Below are 10942 nucleotides of genomic sequence, written 5' to 3'. Positions count from 1 at the left end.
AAATGTCAGATTTTACGCTCTCAAGTTGGCTACGGTCGCCATTGTATCGTATGTGACGATTGTGACGTCACGAGAAACGTCACATCGTACGATCATTTATACGTGGAGCCGGTTAAAACTAGAGACGTGCGATTTACAAAATTGTACATCACGATTGCGATCTTTCTTAAAAATCGCAGTATCACGATATATCGCATCATGATATTTATCGTGAATATAATTTTGAATTTTGCTTTGTATAGAATTTTACAGAATATTTTACTATACAAAATATATTAAATAATTATAATAATTAATATAACACTCAAAATTATTAAATTAAGTATATCTCGCTGTAAATAAAAACTTCCATAATGATATTTTCTTAGTTTAACGCTTTAACTACTTACTACCACATTCTATAAAATTTTCACGAATAAATAAAAAGGAACAAATTTCGAATAAATTAATTAAATCAAATGTAACATTAAAAATAAGCATTTAATAATCGGAACTAATTAATGTGCATTTATAGCATTTAAATCACATGAGGTAAAGATAACTTTTATTTTATCATTTTTTTATAAATAATGAATACTTCATTACAAGTGTGATTTCGAGCTGCATTTGCGATTTTAAATAGCATGCAACATGTTATTAAAAATTCAACTACATATCATATTATGATGCAAGAAAAAACGTTGGTAATAATATATCGCAAAAAATCGCATATAATTTAAAACCACATATTCCAAGTTGTCTCTTAAAGTTAAATCACAATAAAAAAAAAAAAATATATATATATATATAGAAAATAAGCAATAAAAAATAAATATCTAAAAGATAAGAATCTAACCTATAAATCAATATTAGAGACGATAATTACGAATATAAATATAATCGTATGTGCTTACAACATAAAATAAGTAAAAGGAAATAAATATTAAATTAATAATAAACATGTACAATTTTTTGTTCACAATATTAAAGCAAAGCATATATTTTTCCCATATCTCGCTATAAATAAAAAATAAAAATTTCCATAATGATTTCAAGATTATTTTCTTAGTTTGATTTTCTTGGTTTTTTTTTATATTTATAGTTATCAGGCAGATCATCGAACTGATATTAATTTGTGAGGCATTTGGATTTCGCTTATAATCAAAATATGTATCAATTAATTGAATTACGTGAAGTGGTATTTTAGCTTTAGCATATATTTTAATATAATTTACTATTGTATGTTTTCGTTGTATAAGCAAATGTAATAATATAATTACAAATATTTACAAATAAGTTACAAAATAATATTAAATCGATGATCTGTCTAATGGTAAAAAGTCATATTTAATGAGTAAATATACATATACATGTATACTACATACATACATACGCATATATATATATATATATATATACACGCACACATACATACATATATGTATATATATATATATATATATATATATATTTTTTATACGTATATAATATAATACGTATATAATATAATATATAATATGTATATAATATAAAAATATATTATTTTTACTTATTTTACTTTTTACATTAAATAACTATATTATAATTATATGTATATGTTACAGAATAAAAGGAATGTATTTTGATTTTTACAAATCTTCTGTTTTTAGAAATAACACTTTATTCTTTTTGTTAATATTATTTTCACAATCTTGGTCATTTAAAATATTTTTTCACATTTTCTTAGTACGTATTGTGTTTTACCGTATTTTTTTATATTGCTTACAGGCCTGTATAATAGCATATACAATATCAATGCTATTTCCCTATATGCAGTACATTTAAAATCTTATACCATGATATAACATAAGACTATACTTTATGTTTTAATTTGACGATAGTATCGTGCACGCTCTCTATTACACTATATATATACGGACGTTCCATTGGATTGACTTTTAACATCATCAAAATTAAATTTTGCATATCCTGGAAAAGAAACATACAATTTATCTATGGAAAAAAATATACCGCACTATAATAAAAGCCTGTACATGAAGAGAGGTACAATTTTATTGAAAAAGCAAACTAACGTATGATCTTGTGTGTATGTGTGTATGTGTGTGTAGATGTGTGTGTGTGTGTGTGTGTGTGTGTGTGTGTGGGCGCGCGCGCGTATACGGGTGTATCAAACGTATCACCCGTTAATGGAAGATTCCTGAGATTATTTGGAGACGAAAATCCTAATGCCAAAATGTCGAGGCTATCAAGTTGTCATCCCGATATTCATCGGTCTTGTGAACAATGTACAAAGAAATAAAGTGAATAATAATTTCAAATATTTCTATCGAGTTGAGTAAATTGTGGAAGAGCCGTTTTGATATGCGACGTCTCTGAGTACGCAAAATTTCGACAAGCACATTAGTGAACTTTAAACCTTTCCCGTTCAAACTGCTGTAGCAGCCTGATTAAGATATTAATAGAAGAGAAATATGTTTTTTGTTTGAGAATGTGACAATGAATAAATGTTTAATGAAATAATTTAAAATAGAAAACAAAATAGAATTATAAATATTTAAATTTTATGAGAAATACTTGATTGTTTAATTCATATATTGCTACTCAAATTTTAATATAAAAAATGTTTAGTCAGTGGACACACTTAAAAGAAGCGTAATATATAACAGATTACCTCATTATAAGGGGCATCTTCTGGAAATGTTATATGTGCGCTAATCACAGCAAGTGCTACGCTGTCGCCTCGTTCATAAACAGTATCAAAAGGAGATTTAAAATAACATAATGCATACAGTATACATCCCATCGACTAAAAAAGACATTAAATTCAGAATACATGTTATTTTGAATTAAGGCAAGCGTTAAAGCACTGTAACTCTAACCCAAATGTCTGTTCGTTCGTCAACCATACAATAACTCTCAACGTTGAATAATTCTGGAGCTCTATATGGCATGGAACATCTTTCAGCTGCTAAGTCTTGTAAAGTCCGTGCAGCTTGAGTACCACATACTTGAACTCTGGCAGTTGATACAGAACCTAAACCATTGTCTTATATTTAATGACAAAAATTCATATATACATTTGTTAAATACTAATATAATAAAATTCAATATACCCAAATCCATAATAATAGGTATTCCATCATCGCTAAGTACTATATTTGCAGTTTTTAAATCTCTGTGAGCAAGAGGTTCTGGTTTAGCCTCATGAAATGCTTTTACACCTTCACAGATCTGTAAAAAAATGCTCAGGATATCTGTAGGACTTATGTAATTACAATTCTTTGCTCGTTGTTCTAAATCATTTGCTAAAGTTCCTTTCTAAAATTACAATAGTTAATTAATTGGTTTATTAGAAAACATATATATATATATATATATATGTATATATGTATATAGATATATATAGATAACATTTAAAACATCATACTTTTGTTAAGAAACCATGTCAACTTACATGATAATATGGTAAAACAATTAACATTTCGCTCGTTGTATTCACGATTAGGTCTGCTGTACCTTTGCAAGTCGAATCTATACATTCTATAACATTTGGATGCTTTATCAATTTATAATATTCAACCTCTTTTGCTGCTAATTGCTGATCTTCTGGTCCATGACAAGTAATTTTCTTAATAGCATACTTTTTATGTGTAATGATTTCTTCAACCAAAAGTACTGTGCTAAATCCACTAAAAATTTAGTGTAAAATTTATTCATACTGTCAGTCATCCCACTTTTTAAGGATATTAATTATTCTTATAAAAGTAATGACATACTATAAATAATACTATCTTTTTGCATATGTTTTAAGAAAATCTCTTTTCTTGTGTTTAATTTGTTGTTGAATAAATTTAGATTATATACAGGTATCCCGTTTCTGGAAAGTTTACTTTACATCACTTTACTTTTAAGTGGCATAAAGACCTACATTGGTACCTGTTTATACTAATTAAAGAAAATCCGAAGATTTACGAAACAAATATCTTTCCCATATAAATTAATGACGATTGTTTCTTCGCTTTACGCAATTTCGGTTTATGAATGGTTTCATAGGAACGCTCTACTTTCGGATAGCAGAGGAAACCGTAATTGTTTAGAAATAATTTTTATAGGAATACTACTTTCTTATTGGAATACTATTACATGAGGTACATTATGTATGCAATAAATTGTACGATTATCAATAAATATAATTATAAGCGAAAAATTATATTAATTATGAAAAATTGTTTGATAAAACTTGCCCATCTCCGAGGTGTTCGCAGACCTTATATTTCCTCGAGTTTACCGTAATGATCTCTTTAGTGCATATACAACCCATTCTAAAAATTATATTTAAACCTAAGCTATTCATTCTCGTTGTTTATTATCATTATAATAAAAACGAAAAGAATTTTACGAGAATTATCTCGCTGCTTTTACTACTAAAGTAGGCTGCGTTCCAAAATTCATTCTCGATAACTATAGGGTCTGTTTTCTATTGCCGAACTGGCTGCACTAGTTCAGAGTTTATAGGTTTGTTCGCGTCGCATGCCCCACCATGCTCCTAATCACTCCAACGCACTCCAAAAACTCATCTGGTCCAATCGCCACCTTTTATCCGTGATCCAAGTGCTCTTGGTGTTTATTGGAGTAATGCGACGCGAATAATGTCCTAGTGCAGCCAGTTCAGCTTAAAAAACAGACCCAAAATCGCCAAAATCTAATGGGTGCTCTTCATGTAGCGACTTAAGTCGACACTAGAGACCTAAGAAATCAGTCGACACAAGCGTCATTGGCTGCGTTCAGGAAACACAGTTGAGTGAGCCCTCATTGGCCTGGTTTACACCGATCTCTTGATACGCGTATCAAATATTCGTATGTATTTGACCGGAAATGAATGTCCGGGAAAGAATCTACCATATGAAATCGTTTATATTTCGTATGAAGACTTTTGAAGTGCAATTGAAAAGGTTTGTGAGTCATTCGTTTAATTGTAATTAATTAATTATTTTTACACCATGCATTTAGCCGAAATAGATAAATTAATAAAAGTTTTTATACGGAATTGTTTGTATTCTGTTTGAAGAGTTATGAAGTGTGATTATAGGTTTGTGAGTCACCCAGATAATTTTAACTCTTAGCTTACTTACTTATTTTTACTTACTATTATTTATTATTTATTATTATTATTATATATAATTATACTACTATATACATACTAGCTTAACTTAAATATTTATAAACTCGGTAATTAGCCGAAATATAGATTTTTAGTTATTCATGTTAAAAGAAGAAGGCGCTAGTGTTCCCGAAGGTCCGTCTGCAATCAGAATTAATATGAACGTTTTAAAAATTATTTTATACTGAAATAAATAAATATACAGGCTAATAAGCCTGTAGCTATAAGCGATAGTTGCTAATTAAGTTTGTCACTCATATTTCCATCTTGCAGAAGATCTCCGTAACGAGATCAAAGATGTACACCAGCTGTGCAGGGTGAAGAGGTTATCTCAAACGCCCTTAATTGGGCCACAGCCCAATTAAGAGCGACTCAAATGTCATTACCGCTGAGAAGTACTTCTTGCCATTTGAGTCAGCATGTCAGAGCTAGTCACTACGGATTGTGATGACACAGCACTGGACTGCCTGCAGAAGTTAATCGCATATAGCCATCTCACTGGCAATGTGCCTGATTCAACGGAGCCTAACAAGCTGCTGATTGTGCGCATTGTCGAGACAATTTGCGGTTGCTTCACCGGTCCACAGACCGATGAGAGTGTGCAGCTGCAGATTATTAAAGCTCTGTTGACTGTAATGACAAGCCAGCATGTGGAGGTATACGAGGGTACTGTTAACAATTTGTACTGTTTACAACGTTTACTTGTCGTCGCGCAACCTGGTGAATCAAACAACAGCCTGTGCGACTCACGCAGATGATCAACGTAATCTTCGCGCGAATAGAGACTCAGGCGGAGGAAGAGAACGTGAGGCTTGATGGGGAGCGTCAGCAGGAGGGTTCTGTCATAGCAAACGGCAAAACTGAAGCCCTGAAGCTGAGCTAAGTCTTAGTTAGCTAAGTCTAACTAGCTCATCTTCATGAAACTTTACGTTGCATGTGCGTCTATTTAATGACGATGGATGTAGAAAGCTCTTTAAATCACTTCGAGAGGATTATCAAAAGCGATCTTCTTATATCGCATATTTAATCAGATGTCGTCAGGGATTGCTGTCGACATTAGCTCACTTAGATAGGTACTGTTTATATATAAATATCATCTTTGTGTGTAATGTATAAGTAAATGTAAGATGTTAACCGTTTAATAATAATATTTTTCAGATTATGCGTGCGAGTTAAGTGCGATCGGGATGCTATCAATAATCATCTTGTATCCGTTTGTGTGAGGGTATTTTTGGAAAAAAAGAAGGCTTTCCTCCTGCGTTTCTGCGAAGAGTTTAAAAAGCTTACGCTAGCTGACGAGAAACAGGATCTCGTGGATAATTTTCTAGGGAAAGTCCACGTGGAAATGGACCACGATCCGATTTGGCAATGTACATGAATATAATTATTTATCTCGCAATTGATCTTAGCGGAGTGCTCAGAGACGTCTGAACTTACTTCTTACTTTCAGCGGCAAGCGCCAACTAGTTAGATTTGGCGAGAGTCGTGGTGGAAAGAACCGTCATGGCACGGGTATACCACAATGCGCTCTATCTAAATGAAGATGGAGATGTATATAGGGACCAGCTTTTTCACATCAATAAGTTGGTAAAGGTCGTAACTCCAAATCACAGGGACCTACGCATTTCAAAAACGTTTATCATTACGAATGCCCCTGGTCATGGGCGCAGGCTGAATTGGCTGTGATATCGGCGTATAAGACTCCTAGGGATAAGTTGCAGTGTGTATTTCGTTGCGCGACTACCATGAATCTCTTCTCCATGGCGTCGGAAAGAGGCATACCTGCTGCCGACGATCTAACTCCCGTGCTGGTCTATGTCATAATCAAGGTATGCGATTGAAAAGAGAATTGTGATTTTAGCAAAAAGAGTGATTGTTAACGTGTGCTTAATTTCAGACTAATCCGCCGTCGTTGTATCGACTGTTCAATATGTAGACAGCTTTTACGGGAATCGATTGGAGGGAGAGGAACAATATTGGTGGACGCAGTTCTGCGTCGCGATCGAGTTAAGACAATGGATTAACAGTTTCTCAAGAGTATCACGATAAATAAGATTAGATTCGATGCTGGTGATAATGTAGAAATATATCATAATCACAATTTGACGATTTCATAAAAAAGAAGACCAATATCTTGTGTAAAGCTAGCTGAACAGTTTTATGCTTCCAATATTAATTAAAATTCTTAAATAGTCTAACTGTTAGTTCTTTCGCACGTTATTATGTAACATTAGCAAAGACTGAATCAGATTATACGTAAAGTGTGGCTTTATCTTTATTTGTAACTCTATTGTACAATTTCACATGACATCGAAAAAAAAGAAACGTTTAGATATTCTATAATTTATGTACAATACAGAACTTATAGAGAATTGATAACCATTTAGCAGGATAAACTGTGTTGGCGTACTCTTTCTACATGCGCATCTTCCTCAAGAGCCGAGACTCGAACCAGATCCGTGAAAAATATCGCCAATTTCGTAGAGCTTTTGTACAGTTTTACTCTAGGAATATCGCGAGAGAAAGAAAGACTTCGGAGATTTTTATCTGAATCGATCGACATAAAGAGAGAGCATAGTAAAGAAGCTATTAGCTTTCGAGAATTTGAACGCATAATAGTTTGTTATAATACTATGAGCGAATTACTTTACGTCACTCTGTCAAGTTTTAATATTAAATTACTAATAATATATCGATATCGGTAGTTTAATAATAATACATTTAAAAGCGCTCAATTTAAAAGTAGGGCAATTCTAATAAACGACTGTAAAAAAAATTCAAGGTGAAACGCAATGGACAATCCGGTTGCTCTGACATGCTAACTTAAATGGCAAAAAGTACTTCTCAGCGGTAATGACATTTGAGTCTCTTTTAATGGGTTGTGGCAGGGCGTTTGAGATAACCTGCTCTTCACCCTGCACAGAGCTGGTACATCTTTACAAACTTAATTAGCAACTATCGCTTATAGCTACAGGCTTATTAGCCTGTATATTTATTTATTTCAGTATAAAATAATTTTTAAAACTTTATATTAATTCTGATTGCAGACGGACCTTCGGGAACACTAGCGCCTTCTTCTTTTAACATGAATAACGAATAATCTATATTTCGGCTAATTACCGAGTTTATAAATATTTAATTATAATTATCTGGGTGACTCACAAACCTTTTTAATCACACTTCATAACTCTTCATACAAAATACAAACGATTCCGTATAAAAACTTATTAATTTATCTATTTCGGCTATATAAATGGTGTAAAAATAATTAATTAATTACAATTAAACGAATGACTCACAAACCTTTTCAATTGCACTTCAAAAGTCTTCATACGAAATACAAACGATTTCATATGGTAGATTCTTTCCCGGACATTCATTTCCGGTCAAATACATACGAATGTATCAAATAGTATGTACATTTAAACTGATCAGACAATAATAGTTAAACTAATTTACTAGTTATTTACTATTTAATACGCGTATCAAGAGATCGATGTAAAACTAGGCCTATGATTGATTCTTAAGGCTCAGTCACAATGAGAAAAATAAAAAGTAAGATAAAGGAATAAGGAATAAAGGAATGTCGCATCTCACTTCAGTACATACACGTACATTAAAGTGAGATGCAACATGCCTTATTCCTTATTCCTTTATCTTATTTCTTGGCTGGTATTCATAGTCGGTTCTTATATTTAAGATCGTCTTAAGTACAATCTTAAGATGTCATTAACCAATCACAAAGCCGTATTAGCATCTTAAGACATTACTTAAGCCGGTCTAAAATAAGAACCGACTATGGCCTAGTTTACACCGTTCACTTGATACGCGTATTAAATAGTAAATAACTAGTAAATAAGTCTGATTATTGGCTGATCAGTTCAAATATACTATATGATACGCGTATCAAGAGATCGGTATAAACTAGGCCTATGAATACCGGCAGTGATACCGGCCCTTATTTTTCTCATTGTGACTGAGCCCTTAAAGGTGGAAGCACATAAAATTGCAGGAGCCAGAGCAGAAAGCAGAAGCCATATGCGCATGCGCTATGGTATCCGTAGAGCTCTAACAGATACCATAGCGCATGCGCATATGGCTTCTGCATTCTGCTTATGGCTCCTGCAATTTTATGTGCTTCCACCTTAAGCCCCTTGCACAATGCTAGGCAATAGGCAATAGGAACAGGGAATAGAAATCAGAAATCATGTGTAAATGCAGAATAAACAGTGACACAGGCAATAGACACAGAGTTATTTCCGTCACGTTGAAAATTCTGTGCCTATTGCCTGTTGCCATCGACATATAGTATGGACTGCGCACAGGTATAGAAAAATATGACCGGCGACTCACACCGGTGGAAGAAAAGAAATAGCGACTGGTAGAGGTCAAGCTGTCTTTTTCTATCCAGTGCGTACAGACAAAGAGGGAACGAGGTAGAGGTCAACTCTACCGGACACTTTTTGAAGGCTTTCATATATAGGGATCGCGTAGTCCATACTCGACCGCTGAGTGAACGTGTTGAGACTTTAGGTGCGTTTAGAATTAATCGTTCAGCAAAGAATCATAAAACAGTTGCAATACTGTTGCGTTCTGCTGAACGCAGCCAATGTAAAATATTCTTTATTGCTGTATTATAATGCCCGTTCTAGACTGGAGGATGAGCCGACTCTCGGCTCATCCGCCTTCTATAGTGTACGTGACATAAACTATACATAAACTATAGATTTTTACCCGTCTACACCACTCACTCGGATGAGCCGAGAGTCGGCTCATCCTCCAGTCTAGAACGGGCATAATGTATCACAATTCATGTATGTAAATAAAAGTTATTCTTGCTTATAACAATATATAACGTCTATAGCAATATTATTTAATAAGGGAATAGTCTTTTGTTTTGTATGTGAGGATCTAGAACTATCCGAAAGTTTTTAGCCTGTAACCGCAAATAGTCAGATGTTTTTAGGTCGATTTAGAGTAAAATTTGGATTGTATTGTCACGGACTAACTACCTTAACAAAAGACAACTTTGCTTGTTTAGAGTTCCTGGAATACAAAGTCTGGCAATTTCTTAAGAGCCAATTTCACCAACCACGGTTAGCTTAACCGACGGTTAAAGTTAGCAGTATTGACCAATACTATTGACCAATACTATTGGTTAATACTGCTAACTTTAACCGTCAGTTAAGCTAACCGTGGTTGGTGAAATTGGCCCTAAGGCCTCCACACACGAATTGACATAGCAGTAACATAAGACGTACCATAAAAATTAACCAATCACATCAAGTATTTTCGAATTATAATGCTGCCATTTTCGAGGAGACACGATTCTAATTGGCCAATTCTTACGGTACGTCTTTACGTTACTGCTATGCCAATTCGTGTGAGAAAGGCCTAAAAGTCAATTCAGACAAACTTGTATAGGTGCATTATAAGCATATGCATAAAGAAATGGCCCAGTAAACAATTTGTCAGCAAATTGTAACCAAATTGACACCAAATACGCGTAAAACTGTCGACAAATCCGGTGCGATCTGTGTCTGCAATACGCTTGTGTTTTGCTAGCAAAGCTTGTGTACATGACTTGACACCAAATTGACGCCAAATATCGAGCAAAACAGGGCAGCAAAAGTTCAACGGCAAATTTGCGCCATATTGTGAACAAGGCTTGCCAACAAAAGCTCGACAGCAGTGCCAAATTGCGAGCAAACTTTGACGAAAGAACTTGACGCCAAATTGACACCAAATACCGAGCAAAGCTTGCCAGCAATCTAATAGCAAATTGTTGACAAATTGCTATCA

At 33.6% G+C, this 10942-nt stretch overlaps 1 protein-coding gene and 1 pseudogene across 3 annotated transcripts; one reads left to right on the top strand and one right to left on the bottom strand.

Annotated features, from left to right (window-relative positions):
* Window positions 1-1627: 1627 nt before the first annotated feature.
* On the bottom strand, window positions 1628-4677 carry LOC112462622 (serine/threonine-protein kinase 16-like). Of its 3 annotated transcripts, XM_025028507.1 has the most exons (7): window positions 4379-4676; window positions 4224-4301; window positions 3434-3668; window positions 3093-3297; window positions 2859-3013; window positions 2651-2785; window positions 1628-1947 (listed from the first exon to the last, which is right to left on the bottom strand). In XM_025028507.1, the coding sequence occupies exons 2-7, from the start codon at window positions 4298-4300 to the stop codon at window positions 1831-1833; spliced, it is 924 nt and encodes a 307-aa protein (XP_024884275.1). In that variant the 5' UTR covers window position 4301; window positions 4379-4676; the 3' UTR covers window positions 1628-1830. The 3 variants fall into 3 exon arrangements, with proteins under 3 accessions (XP_024884275.1, XP_024884276.1, XP_024884274.1); XM_025028508.1 differs by having other exon boundaries at window positions 3093-3210; window positions 4224-4677; XM_025028506.1 differs by having other exon boundaries at window positions 4224-4675.
* Window positions 4678-5252: 575 nt separating this feature from the next.
* LOC112462621 lies at window positions 5253-6374 on the top strand (annotated as a pseudogene).
* The last annotated feature ends 4568 nt before the right edge of the window (window positions 6375-10942 follow it).

Source organism: Temnothorax curvispinosus, unplaced genomic scaffold (genome assembly GCF_003070985.1).
Source record: "Temnothorax curvispinosus isolate PA1 unplaced genomic scaffold, ASM307098v1 QBEX01012593.1, whole genome shotgun sequence".
NCBI lineage: Eukaryota > Metazoa > Arthropoda > Insecta > Hymenoptera > Formicidae > Temnothorax > Temnothorax curvispinosus.
The sequence above is the reverse complement of the archived record's forward strand: the minus strand, read 5'-3'. Positions and strand labels throughout refer to the sequence as shown.

Excerpts from the sequence above, each read along its gene's own strand:
- LOC112462622 (XM_025028506.1), bottom strand. The coding sequence starts at position 4,333 with ATGAATAGCTTAGGTTTAAATATAATTTTTAGAATGGGTTGTATATGC. Across the intron at positions 3,298-3,433 it reads TTGTTTTACCATATTATCAT|AAAGGAACTTTAGCAAATGA; the intron begins GTAAGTTGACAT and ends TTGTAATTTTAG. Across the intron at positions 3,014-3,092 it reads ACCTATTATTATGGATTTGG|GTTCTGTATCAACTGCCAGA; the intron begins GTATATTGAATT and ends ACAATGGTTTAG.